The sequence below is a fragment of the Zonotrichia albicollis genome, chromosome 1 (genome assembly GCF_047830755.1).
Source record: "Zonotrichia albicollis isolate bZonAlb1 chromosome 1, bZonAlb1.hap1, whole genome shotgun sequence".
Lineage (NCBI taxonomy): Eukaryota > Metazoa > Chordata > Aves > Passeriformes > Passerellidae > Zonotrichia > Zonotrichia albicollis.
This window is the reverse complement of record NC_133819.1, coordinates 42,704,953-42,725,577: the sequence shown is the minus strand read 5'-3', so window position 1 is coordinate 42,725,577 and position 20,625 is coordinate 42,704,953. Positions and strand designations below refer to the sequence as shown.

At 47.8% G+C, this 20,625-nt stretch overlaps 2 protein-coding genes across 2 annotated transcripts in view; both read left to right on the top strand.

The window, feature by feature from the left end:
- The first annotated feature begins 1,039 nt into the window (after positions 1 to 1,039).
- On the top strand, positions 1,040 to 5,415 carry RPL14 (ribosomal protein L14). Its single transcript, XM_005480984.4, has 6 exons — positions 1,040 to 1,237; positions 1,940 to 2,041; positions 2,622 to 2,716; positions 4,110 to 4,209; positions 4,573 to 4,626; positions 5,166 to 5,415. Exons 1-6 carry the CDS (start codon positions 1,055 to 1,057, stop codon positions 5,337 to 5,339), a joined length of 708 nt encoding a protein of 235 aa, XP_005481041.3. The 5' UTR covers positions 1,040 to 1,054; the 3' UTR covers positions 5,340 to 5,415.
- Positions 5,416 to 17,713: 12,298 nt separating this feature from the next.
- Positions 17,714 to 20,625, top strand: part of GASK1A (golgi associated kinase 1A) — a 29,827-nt gene continuing 26,915 nt past the window's right edge. Inside the window, exon 1 of the mRNA XM_005481067.4 lies at positions 17,714 to 18,108. Coding sequence (XP_005481124.3) covers positions 18,106 to 18,108 — 3 coding nt within the window. The 5' untranslated portion in view covers positions 17,714 to 18,105. The remainder of the gene's footprint in view (positions 18,109 to 20,625) is intronic.

The following is a 20,625-nucleotide window of genomic DNA, read 5'->3' as shown; positions in this document are numbered from 1 at the left end:
AAAGCTATTGTTAATAGAGAGGGGAGAAATGCTGTTCTAGCGGGTGGAAATTTGCAAGCTGCAAAACTGATCCAGGTTCTGAAGTGGACAGGACTCTCCTGAATGCCATGTTCTCAGCAAGAAAACCCTGATGGTTAAAAGCAAGACACTCTCTCATATATATATATATATATATATGCGCTATAAGGTCTCATTTCCTGCTGATTAGGTTTGAAATTTGTGGGGTTTTTTCCCCCCAGCCGGCAACCAAGCCCCAGGTAGCGGCTCGCTCGCCCCTCCACCAAGCAGGATCAGGGTGAGAATGGAAGGGTAAGAGCTGGAAAACTCATGAGTTGAGGTAAAGACAGTTTAATAAAGTAAAAACTACACACACAAATAAATGAAAACAAATAACTAATTCATTGTTCCTCATGGGCAGCTGCTGTTCAGCCACCTCCAGGAGAGCAGGGCTCCATCATACATGGCAGTGACTTGGTGACACAAACACCATCACTCCAAATGTCTCCTGCTTCCTCTTCTTCCCCTATGTTATAAACTGAGCATGATGTCCTAAGCTCTGGAATATCCCTTTGGTCAGTCTGGGTCACCTGTCCCAGCTGTGTCTCCTCCCAACCCCCCAAACTGCATTCCCAATTCCCAGCCAGTGTGGCACTATGGAAAGCAGAAAAGGCCTTGGCTCTGTGCAAGCCCTGCTCACCAACAACAAACACATCTCTGTGTTATCAACCCTGTGTTCAGCACAAATCCAAAACACAGCTCCACACAGGCCACTGTGAAGAAAGGTAACTCTACAGCCGAAAGCGGCACGAAGTGTACCAGCCCTCACACCAAGAGCGTTCTGACTTTGGACAGTCTCGGTGTGTCCCACGCTGCACGGCGCAGGCAGCGCTCAGGCTGGGCGGCACAGCGGCCAGAGAGACACAGATTAATGCAGTGCCTATGGAGGAGGGCAGGACCTGCAGGCGGTGAGAGGAGAACTGATTCTCCTGGACAGCACCTCCTGCCGCCCTGCAGTCCGACAGACGGACACAAGGACAGGAGACCTGGCACAGGGATGGGAAGGGACGGGCACCCAAACGCCACAGCGCATGCGCGCGGCGGAGCTACGGCCAGGCGGAGCGCGCGTCCCCATGGCCGCCCCGTCCCGCCCCGCCCCGCGCAGGCGCAGCGGGGCCGCCTAGACCGCTTCCGGGCGCGTTGGGGCCGCTCCGTCCTCTCTGCTGCTGCCGCCATCATGGTACGTGCGGCCATGCCCCGCTCCGCCGGCCCCGCCGCTTCCCGCCGCGCTCCCGCCGCTTCCCGCTGCATCTCCCTGCATCTCCCTGCCGCCCGAGCACCCCTGCCCGCGCCTCCCTGCGCCGGCACCCGCGGCAGCGGCGGCGGGGAGCCCGCGCCCGCCTGAGCGGCGCTGGGCCGGGGCCGCGCTCTGCGTGTGGTGCGGGCTCGGGCAGGGCCGGGCTGGGGGCGCCGCGGGAGCGCGGCCGCTGTGCCCAGGCGTGGGGGTTTCGTGCGGTCCGAAGGGTTTCCAGGAGCTGCAGGGAACTTAGAGGAAGGATGGGGTAGGACTGTGTGCAGGAGTATGTGGTGCTGGGCAGGGGGGAATGGCTTCAAGCCGAAAGGGAGTAGGTTTAGATCAGCTAGTAGGAAAAAATTCTTTACTGTGGGTGTGTTGAAGCATTGGAACAGGCTATCCAGAGAAATTGTGGATGCCCCATCCCTAGAATTTTTAAAAACCTGAATGGTGCTCTGAGGAACCTGGTGAAGGGGAATATGTCCCTGCCCACGGCAGGGAGTTGGGACTAGGTGATCTTTGAGGTCTCTGTCCAACCCAAACCATTCTGTGATTTTTTGGGAGCTCTTTAAAGGTTCTCAGATCCTTGAATCTGAAGATGGCCTTGGGTGTGTTCTCACCTAACTCTGTCCATTTCTTCCCTCCCAGGTGTTCAAGCGCTTCGTGGAGATCGGCAGAGTTGCCTTCATCTCCTTCGGGCCACACGCTGGCAAGCTGGTGGCCATCGTGGATGTTATTGACCAAAACAGGGTAAGTTGTGAGTGCTGCCCGCGGGTTTCCTCCTTTCTGCCGTAACTGAGGCTTGTATGCTAAGGCTGTGTGTATTGATTTCAATAGAAATTCTGTTTTCAAATAAGCAATTGATAGAAGGGTAGGGTTTAACAACTTGTATTTGATACCTTTAGGAGCATGCTTTTGCCCCCCAGCAAGTGATACATCCCCTCTCTGCTGTGTTTCCTTGGTGTAGAAGTGGACAAGGGATGTCAGTTGGAATCTAAACTTATTAATTAAATGGCATTAATGTATGTATAAAGTGACTGTTTGGGATTGGGGACTCTTCCAGTGCACATCTTAGTTTTGTCCACTTTTTTTTTTAAATTCAGTTTGGTTTTTTGTCAAAGGCAGGCCTTCAGTTCTTTTTTTTTTTTCTGTAAAGCTTGGGTTGTACAGGCAGGATTCAACAATCTCCACTTCTGTCTGCTTAATATGTGTTTCATTTTGGGATGAGTGTTGTCAAGATACTGTTCATACATTATTAGGCAGCAGCTGTCTAAATCGAATGCAGTGGGAAATCTGCTGCAAACCCCCCACATTTGTTTCCCTTTTCCAGGCACTGGTGGATGGCCCCTGCAGTGGTGTCAGGAGACAGGCCATGCCCTTCAAGTGCATGCAGCTGACTGACTTTGTCCTCAAGTTCCCACACAGGTGAGCTGGCATCTTTTCTTGACCTGCCTAAAAAAACCCCCACGCTGTCACCTGATGGGTGATCCTTGCTAAGTCTAGAAGGTTCAAACAGTAGTGGATTAACAGTAAAGATTTGGCATGCTGTGATACCATAGTTGAATATATTTAGGTTTTCATTGCCAGTGTTGGCTGGTAGCTGCTGTTGAGAGCAGAGGAAGTCTCACAGGTAGTTCTGTGGTGGATGGTGTGGGGGAAAGCAGGGTAAATGCTGCTGCAGCTTTGCTTTTGCTACTGCCTCAGTCACCTTCAGGCATTAAATAGGCTCCCTGCCTACAGAGCTACACTAGGATTGCAGGAGGCTGAACTAATTCTGTTCTTTTAGCTCAGTTAATGTATGAATTTCTGTAATTTAGAATCAGAAAGGGGCAGTGCTTCTGATCCTGAAGCAGTGCTAGGAGCAGCTGCTCATGTGAACAGTGAGGTGGCTTGGGAGCAGATCCCAGGGGTCCATGGTTAGTGGCACAGGTTGGTGGCTTGTCACCTGTGGTGTCCCCCAAGGTTCAATACTGGGCCCAGTATTGTTTAACTTACTCATCAGTGACTTGGATGAAGGGCAGATGCCTCCTCAGCGGGTTCATTGGTGACACAGAGTTGGGACAAGTGGCTGATATCCCAGAGCACTGTGCTGCCATTCAAAGGGATCTCAGCAGGCTGGAGAGATAGGCAGAGAGGAAACTTTGGAAGTTCTACAAGGGCAGGTGCAGGGTCTTGCAGCTGGGGAACAGTAATCCCAAGCACCTGCACAGGATTCAGGCCAACCTGCTGGAAAGAGCTCTGCAGACAAGGACCTGAGGGTTCTGGTGGACAGCAAGCTGTCTCTGAGCCAGCAGTGTCCTTGTGGCCAAGAGGGCCAGTGGTGTCCTGGGGGCATTGGGAGGAGTGCAGCCAGCAGGGGGAGGGAGGTGATCCTGCTCTGCTGAGGCCACACCTGGAGTGCTGTGTCCACTTCTGGCCTCCTCAGCACAAAAGAGGTGTGATCTCCTGGAGCTCAGGAGGCTGAGCACTGAACAGGTTTCCCAGAGAGATTATTGGGTCTCCCTCACTGGAGATACTCAGGAACCCCTGGACACAATCCTGTGCCATGTGCTCTGGGATGGCCCTGCTTGAGCAGGGAGGTTGGAGTTGGTGACCCCCCTGTGGTTCCTTCCAGCCTGACCCATCCTGTGATTCTGTCTGTTCTGGCACAGCACTTACTCAACAGAATGTTAATTAGGCCACAGAGATGCTAAGGTGTCTGAAGTAATGTAGAGGAGTCATCTTCCCTTGAAATGAATGAAAATTGGGAGGCCAGCATCAGTGAGAGCCTTTTTTTCCTAAAGACTGTGAATCTGATTTTGTGACTGTTCCCATGCAGCGCTCGGCAGAAGTGTGTGCGACTTGCCTGGGAGAAGGAAAACATAAATGAGAAATGGTCAGCGACAAGATGGGCAAAGAAGATTGAGGCCCGAGAAAAGGTAACAGTGTTTCACTGAATGAGGAGTACACGTACTGCTTCTGCTTTGTAAAATTAGGTACAGTCTAAAGGCTGCATGATTTCAATAGCAGGTTAGGATTAAAGGTAGACAAGGCATAGGTTTTTAACTTACCAGTTTAAATGTCTGATATTTTAACAGTTCATGGGGTTTTGTTCAGTTGTTTCTGTAACAGCCTCTTTTTCCTGCATCCGGGGATGGTGCAAAGGCCTTAAACTGTGAACTAGTTCCAGAAGTGCAGCTAAACATCATTTGGAGATGATCAGTTACTTTAGGAATGCTTTGGAATGCTGAGTTGTACTACTTGCATATATCAGAGTTTCATGACTTACTGTTTTCACACAGAAAGCCAAAATGACTGACTTTGATCGCTACAAGGTGATGAAAGCAAAGAAAATGGTAAGTGTTTGAGTGCTGCTTCTTCATGGGGTTAATGCTTGTAGTTTTCACTTCAGAGTCACATCCAGTGTTGGTAGCTTACTTTCACAGCTGGCTTGGGTTATGGGATGGCACTGTGGGTGTGAATGCCTTGAATTTTCCATGCTTTTTTGTATGTCACCACTTTCTCTTCTGTAGTTGGTCAGACTTGAGTTTGTATAATCCATGTGTCAATCCTCCCAAGTCACAGCTGAGGATGGAATTGCCAGCTGATAAAATCAAGTATTCTGGATGGGTAGCTGTTAGTATTTCACCCTCTAATGAAAATCATTACACTTGAAATATTGAGATGCTTGAGCTACTGGCCAGAATGATAATGTCCACTTGGTAGATAGGAACAGTTTTAGGTGGAATTTGACATTTCAGATACAGTGCATGGTAAAGGGTGATAATGAAAAGAGGCAAAATCTGGAAGTTTAGAATTTGAATTAAGGCATAGTATTTGAACTCTTGCTCTTCTGATGCTGATAAACTGTAAATATTTTCTTTTTTTTTAACAGAGGAACAGAATCATCAAGCATGAAATGAAGAAGCTCCAGAAGATCGCTGCTAAAAAAGCCAAGAAGCCTGGGAAGGCAGGGAAGGCACCAAAGGGCAAAAAGCCAGAGAAGGCACCCAAGGCTAAGAAGCCAGAGAAGGCACCAGCACCCAAGGCACAGAAGGCACAGAAATAAAACGAACTTCTCATTATGTGTAACTCTGTGTCCTTGTTCTAATTTTAAAATTACAAACATTTGATTTAAATTTAAATCATACGTTTGTTTTTATTTCTAACCAAGAGTGGTTGTCTCTCATTTTTTAATGTCCGAGTGTTGGATTCTAGTATTCCCCAGGAACATGCAGAAATGCTTTTGCCATGCTGTGCCTAGTACTCAGTACACAATGCCTGTTGAAATAATTGCATTTCCAGTTATTTGAAGTAGGTCACATCCTGACATTTCAAAGCAGTCTGCTATTGGAATTGGTTGGGAATGTACAATGTTACTTGCAAAGTCTTGAGTGCAGAATACATGAAAGTAATCACATTAATGGTTCTGCATAAATTCAGGCATATGCTGAAAGGATGTATTCTGGTTAGAACTAATTTCCACTATTTAATCAAAACCATCAAGTAAAAGGGAGCATGACCTAAAAATCAGTTCATCTGTAACTGAACTGCTCAGTTTAGTCTTTGCATTGGAAAATAATGTTTACAAATCTCAGCGTCAGGATCCATGTAATTTCCTGTTTCCTCCTATAGTTTCTTGGCAGGAGATACATTTTCTTCACATTGATTGGACAAATCTTGTAAAGTGAGGTATCTGATCATTTAAAAGCAATTTGTTTTTTCGGTCAAATACAAATTGAAGGAGGAAGTATCTATTTTAAACAATCAATTTGTGAGACCTTTATATTGTCATACACATACTCAAATATATGTTGTCAAATACACTGATAAGCTAAAATGTGCTTTAGCTATTTATATGGTTAGTGCTTCATTTCAGCCAACATTAGGCATACCCAAACTCTTAAAGGAATACAATGTTGTCTTGAGCTATTTATATACCCTTGGAAATAGAGCTCAAGCACATGGTTGATAGGAAGGGATATAATTGCTGAGGGAAAAAAAAAATCAGAAATTATGCAAATTGGGACTAAAAGCCATGTTCAAGTGTCTGGAGACCTTGATTTTAAATTGGATTTTGAAGTGATTAAATCCACCTACTCTGAAACTCTTTAACTTGAAAGTAACTTCAAAGTTCTATCAACCTGGAGGTCCTTTAAGGTGAAAGATTTGTCCCTTAGGGTTCTTGGTGTTTTTTTTGTACTACTGTTAAGCTTGCTTATATAAGACTGGGGAAAAAATGGTAAAAGTGCCTGTACAGAAAATAGATGTGCCTTCAATCATAAGGAGCTCAGAAATGCTGCTTCTACAGCATTTACTCATTTTTAAAGGTACTGTCTTCCCCTGAACATCTTTGCCTATGACTGCAGTTTATCCAGTGCTTTCATTCCTGCTACGCAGCAGCTGTTGAGGCAGCTGCAGTGTTTCCAGGATATATAAGGTGTACAGCAATCCCTGGGAGCTGGGATTGTCCTGGAGAGCAACCTGGCAGAGGTATAAAACACATGTAGAGGGTTGTGTCTGCCCTGGCACAGCCACGAGAATGGGGCATTAAAGATTTAGGCACTGCTGGGGAGAGAGAGTGTTCTGTGCCTTAAAGCTGGGCTCTAACACCACACCTAACAAGCAATATTTCTGTCAAACGACTTTTTTTTACAATTTGGCCAAAAGGGGATGTCCTGGTTCAGGACAAATTTTGGAAATAAACCCCAAAGGGGCTCCTCTAGGAAAGCAGATTCAATTGTCCCCTCCCCTCAACTGGTTAGAGATAAAATACTTCCTTGGAGAAAAGTGGAAAAAACCTGTTTATTAAACAATAAAACCTAAACAATATTAAACAATAAAACTTGCTGCTCCCAAAAGAGATGACAAACTCAGAAGGTCCTCTTGGTGAGCTGTAGCTCAGCTCACCCAGTCTGTTATCAGTCCCTCTGGCACTGGAAATGCCACAGCCCAGCTGGATGGACCACATGTGCGAACTGCTTGTGCTCCTCTGGGTGTTCAGTCCAGAGCAGGTTTAAATAGGTCCAAAGGAAAGGAAAAAAACCCACAGTCCAGGGAACTTCTTTGCCTCGGCTAGCTAAAACTAACTGAAAGAAAGGTGAGCTCTGTCCTGCTGTCTGTCCATCCGCAGACAACACAGTCCAGGAGCAGGAATGTGGAGAAGTGAGTGCAGTGTCTGAAAAGAAACTTCTCTCCACCCTTCACTGTCTGGAACAAGTCTTAAAGGTGCAAAATTTATTATTCAGCATAAACAGAACAAGACAACTGGGGATAAAAGCATCATGTAGTCAACCCAGGACAGGGGAAAAGAGCAATAACAGGTTTTGGTACCTGCACTGTGCATTTCTGACACTTCACTGTGTTCCATGTGAGCAGCATCTGGTGCTCCCTTCAGCAACTCATGAAACCTCTCTGAAACCTGTATTGTGGGCAAGCCACCCTCCTTTCAGTCCTCGGGCATTGTCCAGCCCTCAGGGCTGGTTCTTCCTTTTTGTAAAGCTGCAGGGGAGACGGAGAACTGCAGGAGTGCAGTTTATTTCTGAAGGTCACCACACGATGGCACCGTTAGCTCTTCATAAGGTTGTTCAAAGGCCAGGCAACTGTGCTCCCTTCCCGTGCAAGGAATGGTGCCAAACAAAAAGGATGGCACAAACACTTGAGAGCACTGGACGTGGTTAGCCAGTTCTTTATTTTGCTTTTATAGTTGACCAAGGTGTACTTTGATGGACTATGGATATGCTTCTTATTTTGCTTAGTGGAGCTGAGCATAGAGAAATGGGGTCTGCTGTTTAGAAGGAGCTTGAAGTGATGTCCCTGTGTTCGTTTCCTTGCATCACTTCATGCAGAATGTGTAGTGAGCTTGCTGGGGGCAGAGCAGGGCATCTACCCCATCCCTGACAGGTAATTGCTGTATTTCCCAAACCAATATCAGTACTTGGCAAACCCAGTTCTAATCTCTGTGCTGCAAAGTCTGGAAGACGTGAGCAATTCCTGGAGTAGGATTGGACCCCTTGGCATGATCTGTAGTTAAAAGGTGTAAAATCTGTTATTACCATGAAGCAGCCACAGTTCTGTGCTAACTGATTTGCTGGTGATGCATATTTCTTCTTGAAAATGCTGTATTTGCATTCTTTTGTTTCTTGACTAGCAAGTCTGTTACTGTGTTTGGCATCTGAATGTGTTTCAATTTTTTTTCATTGAGATGTAATAGACCTGAAAGAGAAATCTCTGCATTTACTGATTGACTTGTGACAAATCTGGTCTAATTTAGAGCTCTATTTATTTTGCCTTGCTTCAATTATAGTGCCTCTTAAATGTTTCCAGCCCCATAAGAATTCTTTGCTTTTCTCAGTGCACACTGCTAAAGTGTCTCTGAAAGCTCCACGTGCCTGCCTTTTATCAACATGAAGGGCTGCTAATTTCTATTCACAGCATTATTGGTATATGAGTAAATACAGCTTGCAAGGAAGTGGTAAGTGGAGCAAATTACAGGGATGACTGTGTGGTCTACTCATTTCAGATCTTCAGCTTTTTGTTATTCCATTCTATAATTCTGGGGGGATGGAGGGGGGCTGGGGTGGTTTGTTTGGGGGTTTAATTTGGGAATTTTTAATGTTGTTATGAGTTTGAAGTTGTATATACTATTGTCACACTCAGGTACTTTTGAGCTTGTACTGGGATTTCCTCCACTGAAGCAGAAAGATCAGCTTTTACCAGTTTAAAGATGATGATCCTGGTTGTTCTGCAGTCCTTGTCCCTGCCTTGATGCGGGTCCTGTGGGTACTGATGGTGTACCCACTCCCTTTTCCCTGCACAATCCCTGCACAATTTCCCCCACATTCCTGGGGCTGTGCAACTTTCAGTCCATGGTGCCCTTAAGTGGGAATGTGGCCCAACCTTCACTTTGTGCAGCTGTTCCTGTATTATATTCTTGTTTTAGATAAACAGAGTTGGTAATCTGTTCTTCATCTCCCTTTCAGAGATGATAAAACTGAGTGGGCTCCAGGAAAGTCTTTCTGGCAAACTCTCCACCTCCCCCATAAGCTTTCAGACCACTATATGCATCCAAATTAGAGAAGTCTTTCACCTACAGTCAGCTTTTTGTGCTGGTCACCAACATAAAAATTATGTCATTGTCACCAGCACAGAGCCACTTCCTCCTTCCTAAAGGGCATTGGCCCAGTTCTTGTTACAGAAGAAGCATTTTATAACATTTCCTTGGTGATCCCTGGTTGGAGGGTATTTTTCAGGATTATTTAATTCTCCAACTGCTCCTCACACATAGCGAGGAGAGGCCCTGACCTGCTCATCATGGCCCTCAGCAGAGCTGAGCTCTTCCCTCACATCCACTTTGGGCTGCTGGTGGGGTGCAGGTGGTGTTTCATGTTTCAGAGCCCTGATAAAGGTTCATGTGGCAGGATCTTATCAGGAAACTCTGCCCTGATAAAAATGAGAGATACTTCAAAAAAGTAGTGGTGTGCATATTAAAATAGCATAAAAGAATATTATCTTTGGGCTCTGCTGGAGCTTTACCCACAGACACACAGCGAGAGAGCAAAACATCTGAATATTTTTCACAATAATTCACCAGTCAAGACTTATTGCCCCTGTTTGAGCCTTCTGTTTACAAAGGAAAGGGCCATTGCTAGCTGTGTTATTGTCACAGTCAGGTGCTATGTAAAAATGTTCTAAAGAAGAGATGGAAAAGAGGATTGAGGGCTTTCTCCTTCTTCCTTCTCTTCCTCCCTGGAATCCCTGAATAACTTTACAGGGAGGGGTTTCTTCCTTGTTTATCCTTGATTTCTACTGCTTGCCTCATTCACATTGCACATGTGAGTCTTAGCTCATCCTAGTTGTCTCTGTGGATAATGCAAAAAAATCAGAGTTCACGGCATAATGAAATAAATGAAGTCTGACTAGCTGAAAGTGGCATCATTTTTGCTCCGCTTGCTTGAAGCATTTTTCAAGGTCCAGGGAGAGGCTGACAAGCTGCTGCTGTTGGTGATGCATGCAGATCCTCATCCCAGATGTGAGCAGGCTTCCTCAACTCCTAGACACCTGATTGTGACCTTGGAAGGAGGGATGCTCATACTGGATGTGCCAGGTCCCTGCTGGCAGTACAGCAGGTCTAGAGTGGGAGGGAGAGTTGCGCTTAAATGTCAGTGCAGGCAATTGTGCCACAGGACAATTATTCCAACAGGAGACTTAAAAGCATCCACACAAACCATGCTGCAAAATAATTTCCAGCATCCTATAGAAAATTTGGGATTGTGGGCAGAAGAAAATCCCAGTGCCATGCCACAGGATGAGAGGTCACAGGCACTGCCAGCAATCCTGGGTGATCACTGCTCAGACAGGAAATTTGGTGTCTTCATGATGGTTGGAAGGAGAACATGCTCAACAAACTAGACCCTGACAATCTGACCTTTCTTTCTGGCCACTCTACTCAAAACTTTCAAGAAATTCAAAATTCAACTCCAGGGCTATTGCTTTGCACCACCACATCCAAAGCCATCCCTGGGGCCATGGACAGGATAAATTCTCCATGCCATTCAGATCTCTCCTCTCCTCTCCTCTCCTCTCCTCTCCTCTCCTCTCCTCTCCTCTCCTCTCCTCTCCTCTCCTCTCCTCTCCTCTCCTCTCCTCTCCTCTCCTCTCCTCTCCTCTCCTCTCCTCTCCTCTCCTCTCCTCTCCTCTCCTCTCCTCTCCTCTCCTCTCCTCTCCTCTCCTCTCCTCTCCTCTCCTCTCCTCTCCTCTCCTCTCCTCTCCTCTCCTCTCCTCTCCTGGGAGTGACAAAGGTTCACAGCCCACTCCTGTCTGAAGGTTCCCAGAACCTAATCCTCTGATTATTAGAAACCTTCTAATTGTCAACCTAAATTTATTCATGGCCAATTTATAACCAGGAGGCTCCACTTCTTGCTTCCATAACTGCAGGGCTGTCAGAAAAGATTCATGAGCCCATATGTTGGCCAGAGCCTGTTTTCAGCAGCCACAATTCAAAGCTCTCAGATTAAATTCTGCCTGATTGCTTCATGTGTTAATGCATCCACTTTCCCCCATCCTGGCATCACAGAGGACTTTCCCTGGTGCAAAGGTATGAACACAGCCAGCAGAGTGTCTTTGTGGTCCCAACTCAGGCATATGCCAATAACTCCTTCCAGGTAAAGAAACAGATTGCTTCTGTCTTGCTTTCTCTCTCTTTTTTTCTTTTTTTTTTTTTCTGCGGGGGGGGGGGGGGGGTGTGTGGAAATGTGCCATGCATCAGTCCGTGTTCATTTATCCTGGTTTCTGTGTGATCCTGCAGGTTAGAGCTGAGGGTTTGCTGAGGTGCTCTGAGGAAAATGAAGTCAGATGCGAAGCCTGGTGTGCCCTGGGCTCCTGATGCTGGCACACAGCACACCCAGGAGGGCAGGCTCTGCCCCCAGGATCTGGCCTGCCCACATGCAGAAGTAGGAATGGACCTCTGGCAAGGTCTTGGAGAGCCACAGTCACACTCAGTGGGGAGGCAGGGCATGCAGCACCAGGAGCCACCAACGTGGCAGCGATGCTCTGTGCTCCCACCTGGCATTGTCTGTGCTCCCTTTCAGGCTTCCTGGAAGCTGCAGGGAGCTCTGGATGGTGTAGGAGAACTTGTTTTCACCCTGGCCCTGTCTGTGAGGTGCAAGAGCAGGCACAGACAAGCTCAGCTGGTCTCTGCAGAGCTCCCCCACACCTCCTTTTCTCTCTCTAAGCACCTCACAGCAAGATGAGCTTGGACAACTCCTGCTCAGGAAGCCAAGGGAATCAGCCATGAAGCTCTCTGAACCCCTCTTACTAACTCTCAGCCCCTCTAAGCCCGAGTAATTTGAGCACTAACTTTGCAACTCTTCAGGAATTTTCTTCTGTAATGATACAGAGTTTCCAGTGACTTTTCCTGGCCACCTTCCATAAGGCCACTGATGCTTTAAGTTTTAGCTTTCATATTATCCAGATTCTGTATTGTATTAGTATATAACCCTGAACTTCATATGAAGTGTTAGCAGGTTCTCCTCACAGTTTAGTCAGACAAAACAATCCTTTTCCAACCTGAGAACCAGGGAAACCACTGCAGCTTCAGGCCCAAAAAGTATAAACAAGGGCGAATTGAGGAGAGCGAACTGGGAGGATGTGACTTCATAACCTGAAGCTGTAATTGGACAATTAACCCAAATATGTAAATGGATGAAAGCTTATGAAAGTGTAAAAACTCGTGACCTGTTGTCCATCTTGGGTGTAGCCTCAGCCAGGCTATTTTACTGCCCAAGGTGCATCCTTCGAAACCTTTTTAATAAATGCCTACTTTATTCTTTAACCCTGTCTAGTCTCTGTTCTGGGTAGCCTCTCAAGGCATGAGCACAAGTGGATGGCTAGGCAAAGCCTTTGTTAAGGAGAAGTGAGGAGCTGTGAGTGTAACAATTGCCAGTTAAGGTAGTCAAACCCATCACCTTCCTGAGGAGAGCAGGGCAGCTGTGCTGGCAGAGCACATCTGGGCATCTCCAAAGCAGTGGACACAGCACCAAATGCCCTTTGTATTTTGCAAATAGTATAATTTACAGGGACTGCTTTACATATGCAACGAGAAACTGCCTCAGCAACAAATCTCAGAATGAGACATCGGTGCTAAAGCTTTTATAAGCAGCGGGGTGGAATTGTTCTTCATCCAACACCCTGTATTTTCAAACAGTGATCAAGTTAAGGATACACAGACACACACGCATTTATTTGCTGGTGAAGACTGCAGATGGTGCAGGATTAGTGGGATGCTAAATAATTGAGATATGAACCTCCTGATTTACATGGTGACAGTCCAAAAAAAAAGGTGTTTCAGACTCATTGGAGTGGTGGGATTTGTATCTAGAACGGAGAGAGGAGGAAGAGGAAGAGAAGATAAGGCTTTAAAAAGGGGGGATCCCTGCCTTGGGGAGGACTGACTGAAGAGGACAGAGGTATCTGGGGTGAAATATAGATAGAAAATCAGTGTTGAGGTTCAAGGTGTTACACCTGCTGCTGGGAGCAATGGAACCCAGGGGAGATGGAGGTTGAGACCCTTGGTGATGCAGGGAGGTTGGCTTTTGTTGGAGGAGCAGGCTAGGAAACAGTTCCTTCTCTAACAACACACCAAATGTCTTGGACACAGAACAAGGGTGGTAAGACTTTTTTTTCCCACTGAACATGGGAGAGCTTTAAAAATAGCCCTTAGAAATTAAAAAATGAAAAATGAACCCTAACTCATTTGACTCAGCTCATGTTCTGTAAAACAATAGTGTGTTCTGACAAGCAATTCAGAGTTTGTAGTGTTTATCTAAAATGCTAAATTGGAGGAATGAGTAATTACCTCTGAAGGACTTAATAACTCTTTGTCCCTTCCTCCATATGCTTGTGTTTGAGTCGTGACAACAAGGAGGATACAATAGGTGTTTGTGGGAAGTATAAAGGCTGTGCACTCAGGGAACGTGTGGTTCCTCTGCAGATGTTATTGTTTCCTCTGGCATCTTAAACACTTGCTTATAAAGGATTACTCTCCCTTCAGGATGTGACCTCTCTGCCTTTTGTCTTGAGTCAGACAAACGGTGACAAAGGCATCCTAGCAGCATTAATTTACTCTAATTACTGCATTGGGGGTGTGCAGCTTCTTCAGCATATTCATGAAAACTCAGTGCATTCCATAAATTACTGGGGTGGGCTTATTTCCATGTGAACAATGAGGAAAACCTGAGATGCACGAGTCGTTCCTCCACACAGTGAACTGAATGAAATCACCCACATCCAGGTTTTTCTCTGAGTTAGGGATTCCTGCTTGTCCCCAGTGGGGATACTGATTTGGGAAGTGGGTCATGGGTGTGTGTCACATTTTGAAACCAGATGCAAAACTCAGTTTTGCACTTAACGTGCTTCTCAGCATCTTCTGTGTCCCAGTGCCAGACCCAGTCTGAGCCCAAATCTCTCTTCATTCTGCTTGATCCCTATTGCCTCAATTTCCCATCTCTTTCACACCTCCTGCAAAGAAAGGCTGAAGCACCAGGGTTTCCTCTACAGCTCCTTAGTAAAGCATTGAGACCCATTTCCAACAGATACAGGAGATAGTGGGGTGGGAAGGGAAGATAAATTTGAAGGCTTTCTGAATAGCATGTTTTTAATCAGTGCTTGATAGGTATGATTTATCTGGGCAGGGTTTGGGTCTCAGAAATTCATTCAAGCTTATAATTATCTTGGCAGATGTGAAAAGTCATATTCATAGCCCCTCAAACCCATTAGAGTCTCACACTTTTTTAAAAGGAAGAAAAAACCCTTCAGCTTTACATTCAGAGAGGCAGAATAGCTTTCTGTTCCTTGACAGCTCTTGAAGTCTGTCCCCTTTCCACTGCCTGTCTTTAGTTCCCAGGGGAGAAATGAATGCAGGTCCACTGGGACAGAAAGGGAAAGAAAAAAGTATTTCTGGGAGAGAAGAAAAATAATCAGCCTATTTTCATCCTTCTGCAGCAGGCATTTCTTTATGAGAACAAGCAAGTGGAAAGGCAAGGCAGGGTCTATGAAATGGAGTCAGGGTTATACCAGATTTTCTCGTGCCTCCAGTGGAATCATTTAGGGGAGCTGCTGTGGGTGCAATAGCACCCATGGCCTTCTCTGCTCTCCATTGGTTTCCTTGGATTTTGGCCTGCTCAGAGAACCATAGGGAAAGGTCTCACCTCTCCTGTTTCTTGTCACTTGCTCCTGGCTGAGCTGGATCTGCCAGGAAATACCAGCAAATGGAGCCACCCACACTGCTCTCCTGGGCCTTGCAATGGGGACAGAACAGCTTTTCCTCCTGCCTAAGAACAAGGTGAGAGGGATCAGGCTCAGGAGATCTTTAGTATTGGAAATTGTAGGTCTGAGCACCTTGTGATAGGCATGGATGTTTTGGGGACTCACATTTTGCCTGCAAGCGGGATGCAGTCCCATCTCCCTGCTCTCCTCCATCTCCCTTTGCTGCCTGCATCTCTTGGGAGTTTCTTGGAGTGGGAATTGTCTCTCATCCTGCAGAGGTGGTGTCTGCCTGACGGAAGGATTGGCCTCAGCTAAAAAACGTCAGGGAAACCTCCATGTGAGTAGGAATGTCTGCGAGAATGTGAGGAGAGGTGGTTAAGGGATAGAAAAGGAAAAGAAGAGAAGAAAAGCAACTTCCATTGTTCATTTATTCACCAATTTTCCAGAATACAGTAGCAGGGATGCTACTTATGGGATCTGGGACTGTGCTGGTGGGTGTAGCACTACCCAGCTCAGGTACAAGGTAGTCACAGTCCTATGGATTTCAGGAGTCCTCCTCAGGAAACTGGTTTACAATGCACTTGCTTCTTAGGTCTGCTTTTTAAATCTGATTTTTGCATGGTGTATGTCATTAAAAAGCAGGGGAAGGAGGGGGGAAATAAATTTTTTTAAATATCATAATGTTTGTTTCAAGGCCCGCTAGATTTACCTGACTGGTTTGGCCACTGATCACTTGAGTCTGTCTGCCACAGCAGCCATCCCAGCCTGTTTCTGATGTCAAATTCCTCAGCTGTCAGGCGTGCATTTTAAAGGGTTATTTGTGGGGAGAGGCAATCCAGAGGGACCAGCCGGAGAGCTTGGCCTGTCAGTCAAGGTTTGCGGTGCTGCCGCACTGACAGGAATCATTTTGACAGAAAATTGCATATAAATGGAATCATTTCAAAATTAAGGAAGGGAGATGAAAGCAAAGGCTTCTGAAATGAGGTGCCACTGATGAGTGGTGATGCACAGGGCTCAGCCTCCAGAGCCCTGCAGATCCCTTCCCTGGCACTCGCTCTCTCTTCGGACAGGCCATCCTTGTGCCAAGGCCAACAGTGGGTTATTGCTAATTACTTCATATTGCTAATTGTATCAGAAGTGTTATGTTATTATCTGCCCCCAGGGAACTGGCCTCAAGGGAGCTGTTTTGGGATGTTCAACAGTGTCCAGGACAGGCGGGGGTCAATGAGGTGGGTGGTGGCAGCAAGGAGAGGATGCAGGGCTTGGTTTCTGCACCCCTTCCTCATGCCCAAGGATGGCATGGAGTGGGCTGTGCTGAAGCCAAAAGCAGGCACACTGCTTTGGTGTGTAACATTCAAACCACTTCTTTTCTTAGCTAGAGTTTTGAGTAGCAGTGGAAGGGGTAGGGAGATGTACCATTAAAATAAGATGCACTCAGTGAAGGCCCTGGGGCACTGGGACTGGCACAAGAGCACACAAGAGCTCTGAGTCACACCTACTGTGTTGCAGCACCTTGTGAAATGTCACTGTGGACTGTGCATGGTCAGTGAGCTAGAATGGGGCTTGGGGACACAGGAGCCTCCTCCTGGATCTGCCACTACGCTCCCATGCTGCCTTGGTCAAGTGACTTCACCCAGTTTCCCTCAGCCTCCTTCTGTTCTCTTTTTAGACCCTCATATCTTCATTATAGCTCACAACAGCCTGTACTGTGCCTCTATCAGATTTTTTAAAAATACAAATAGTAAAGAACAATGCTGATCAATCTGGTTTGATTCATGGTTTCCTGGAGGAGGCAGTTGCACATGTCTGGGATCTGGAAAGCCCCCACACCTGAGACAGAGGGTGCCCTCCTGTCCCAAGCTGGGCTGGTTGGGGCTGAAGCTGGGGAGGGGCTGCAGTAGCTGGCCATGGTGAGGCACTGATGGGTTTTGCTTGGCCACAGCCCAGAGATGGGAGGGGAAAGTTTTATGAAAAAGAAATGCTTTGCAGCCTGGCAGCTGCGTGTGCATCCTGCCTGGCCATGGAGGGCTCCTGAAACACACTGCTTTCCAAAGCAGTGCCTCCAGAGCCTCTTCTCCCAGGGGCCTGAGGAAAAGGCTCCTGGGATTCACCCTGCACCTGGTGCTGGAGCTGCACTGGGCATGGCAGGGCTCAGCAAGCCGCAGTCTGCACTGCTGGGGTGCTGAGGGTCCTCTTCCCTGTGCCCCTCTCCTGGCTGCCTGCAGGCACTGGGTGCCCCAGAAAAACAGGTGCCCGAGCACCCTAAAATTGGTTTTAATGCATTAATGCCTTTTAGGCAGATAATAAATCTTCTCCCAGGTCTGTGTCCACTCCAGGCACTGATGTGGCACGGCTTTTTGATGGACCATTACTGAAAGGCAAAGAAAAAGACCTGCAAGGAACATTTTCTTGGGCACTCATGTGCAGACCTCTGGTTTGCTTTCCAGGCTCTGGGGTCTGTGTGGCCCCTGGGACTCTACTGGTCCCTCTACTTGGCTGGCACTGGGGTCAGTGGGAACAAACAGGCTTGGGAGGAGCATGTGGATCTTCATCTCCTTCTGGCTCAAATTTGCCCTCGGTATTGAGAAAAAAAAGCCAGCAAAAAAAAGCAGCAAGAAGGGCTTTTATTGTGAAAAAGAGACTTTTCAAATGCCTGTTCCCCCCTTCCCAGCCTCTCCACTCCCCTCCTCGCAGGGAGGTGGGTCTGGGATGAGGCAGAGTTTGAAAACTCACAGCTGAAGTTTGAAGGGTGTCCTCCCGCCCAGGGGGAGTGGTGACAGGAGCCCCAGCAATGCGGGGCTGGCAGCAGGGACTGCGGGCGGCCCGGAGGGGCACCCCTGGGTGACAGCCCCCGCCGGGGATTGATGGCCTGGGGAGAGGAAGCAAGCTCATTAGTTGCTGGATAATTTTATTTTAATTTTTAAAAAAAAATTTTGTGTCTTGTGTGGGTTCCTGGCGTGGTATGGAAGTGGCACAGGGGGCCAGCACCCGGCTCAGGAGGTGACCGTGTGCCTGTCACCCAGAGAAGCACATGAGGAGGAGCGTGTCGGCTGCTGCTGCTGCTGCGAGACATGGTAGGATTTAGGGTTCTCCTTGCTGAGCTGATGGTGGGGAGCAGCGCTGGGTTTGCCCCTCGGGATGTGAGGTACAGCAGCGTACCCTGGATGTCTTTGGTGCCGGGCAGCTCGGAGGGTCAGAGCAGGGTGAGCCAAGCCAGGCGGGGAAGTGCTGCAGCACTGCTGTCCTTAAAAGCGTTGGGATGACCGGGCAGATTGCAGGAATGCTCCAGGGATGGGCAGAGCAGATTGTCAGGATGCCCATGAGGGCAGTGCCCGGGGCTGCTGTAGCTGAAGCCCTGCTGTCAGCCAGGGAGGTGATTTCAATCCCCCAGCCAAAACCCTCCTCTTTTAGGTGGCCAGGTGGCACCGCTTCAGGCAGCCAACAGCGTGGGGAGCAGCACCGAGAGCAGACAGAGATCACCATAAGCCACTCTGTGCCTTCTGCTTGGTCCTGACAAAGCACAGCACTTCCATCCAAAAGCCACAAAATCGGCCAGTTTGGCATGGGAAAACTTCACCTCCCCCCCAAGAAATGCTGTGCTTCCCCAGCATCAGAAGGTTTATCCACATCTATGGTGTGTTCCAAACCTTAGGGCGGTGTTTTCCATGTCATCTAGTTTTAGTGCTCAGTTTGGAACCTCCCTTGGCAGTCCCATCTGAGCAAGCAGACATCAGCTGAGCTGAGATGGTCCCTCATGCCCCATTACCCCTTCCCCACCAGGGAGTTTGCACTGGGGGAAACTCATGCAAACTCATGCCAGGGAGTTTGCACTGGGGCAGGGACTCTGTCCCTGCTTCACCACCTCAGCCCTCGCCAAGCTTGTGTTGGGCAGGGATTGCAAACCTGTGATGGATGAGCTGAGGAGATGCCTGGTGCTGCTGCCAGAAACTGGTCATTTGTGTCACTGAGGCATTTTTATGTCCTCGAGAGTGTGCTGATGAGTCAGAGCATCTCTAGGGACAATGCCGCTGTGCCAGCCTTTGCTGGATTGTGTGTGTTTGTGTACAGGGAACACTAGTGCCATGCTTTACACTTTCCATTCTACAGTTTGCATAGGCTGCTTTGGGTTTCTTAAATAATGAACTTCAGCAGCAGGAAAAAATTACAAGGCTGGGGCTCATGTCACCCATTTTGGGTTTGGAAATAACTCCTCCCTGTGAAATGAAAAAGCAAGACAACTCTCCCCATGCCAGCCTCTTGTCTGTGCTAACATTTTTCTGTACAAGCCTTCACTATGAAGCCTTTCAAAGCCTGTACAGCCTTTCACAAAGCAAGTACCTGGTGTGGTCTCCCATGTCAGAGTGGGGTATTCACTTTTTGCCAGGATTTCCATTTTGCCTTGGCAAAGGAAGGTCTGCTTCTGCAGTCCTTTCCCCTTTGTGAGCCCCTGCATTGACTGCTTTGATTTTACCTGTAATCTGGGTTTGCTCTGGGCACCTGTAGGTAGGGCAGTGGGGGTCATGAGGAATAAATCCAGGCTATGCCCCCAGCTGATCATCTCGTTGCTTCATTTGCAGCAAAAGCCCAAACAAAATGCTCGAGATGGTTTTTGATTCCTTTCAAAAGCGCCAGGAGGGTGCCCCCTTGCAGAAAGCCGGAGGGATGGCAGCTGTGAGTTCTGTGTTGGTATGGAGAGCACGCCTGCTCTTGCTGGATCTCGCACCCGACCTGCCGCAGAGAGAGGGCTGGGGGATGACTGCACTACAGAAACATCTTCTTTCTTCTGCCTTCAAAGTCTGCCAGAGAGTAGTTTCCAGTTGCTGTCGTTTGCCTAGTATGAGGCACTCTAAATACAAGGGGCTGATTACGCCGTGTTAATCCTCTGGCATAGATTCCAAATGCCTCAATTACCCCTTCTTTTCCAATGCTCAGTAACTCCACTCCACCTTGCAGCTACTTGCCCTGAAGGAAAAGCCCCTTTTCAGTGAGCCTGGCTGCACCAATGGTCATCCCACGTTTGCTCGGCTCGCTCAGCCCATGGGTTTTGCTAGGGGAAGAAACAGGCTGGGGGTGGCTGCCAGCAGGCTTTGCCCAGGATGGGGTCTGCAGGACACAGGAGCATGCAGAGCCAAGTGGCAAGCAGTTTTCTTCCCCCTTTTTTTTCCCTTTTAACTGTAATGGCTTAACAGGAGGAAAATAGCGTTGCCTTTCTGCAGCCGAGGCCAGGGCTGGTGTGAACAATTCTGTTTTGAAGAAAGCCCACAGGGCTGAAAGGCCCCGCTGTCCTCCTCCTTCTCCCTCCCCTTTGGAATCCCACGAATGCACTCTCCTGCTCTCCAGGAAGGGGAAAAACCTGACAGACAGCTCAGGGAAACCCAACTGTCTGACTTGGGCAACCTCCACTGAAACTCCAACGAGGGAATCCAGTGCTACTCCTTGCCAACACCCCAAAGAGGGTTTTGTGAGCCCCACTGGGCACCAAGCAGGCATTCCCTGGTATTGGTCCACCAGTTAGGAACGAAAACTGAAAATAAGTGGATCAAAATCCCTCCTCCCCAAAATGTAGAAAAAACATGACCCCTGATAAAATA

Bases quoted from the DNA above. Each gene is read 5' to 3' on its own strand.
- RPL14 (XM_005480984.4), top strand. From the start codon at position 1,055: ATGGGAAGGGACGGGCACCCAAACGCCACAGCGCATGCGCGCGGCGGA. The intron at 1,238-1,939 runs GTACGTGCGGCC...CTTCCCTCCCAG, and splicing joins CTGCTGCTGCCGCCATCATG to GTGTTCAAGCGCTTCGTGGA. The intron at 4,627-5,165 runs GTAAGTGTTTGA...TTTTTTTAACAG, and splicing joins TGATGAAAGCAAAGAAAATG to AGGAACAGAATCATCAAGCA.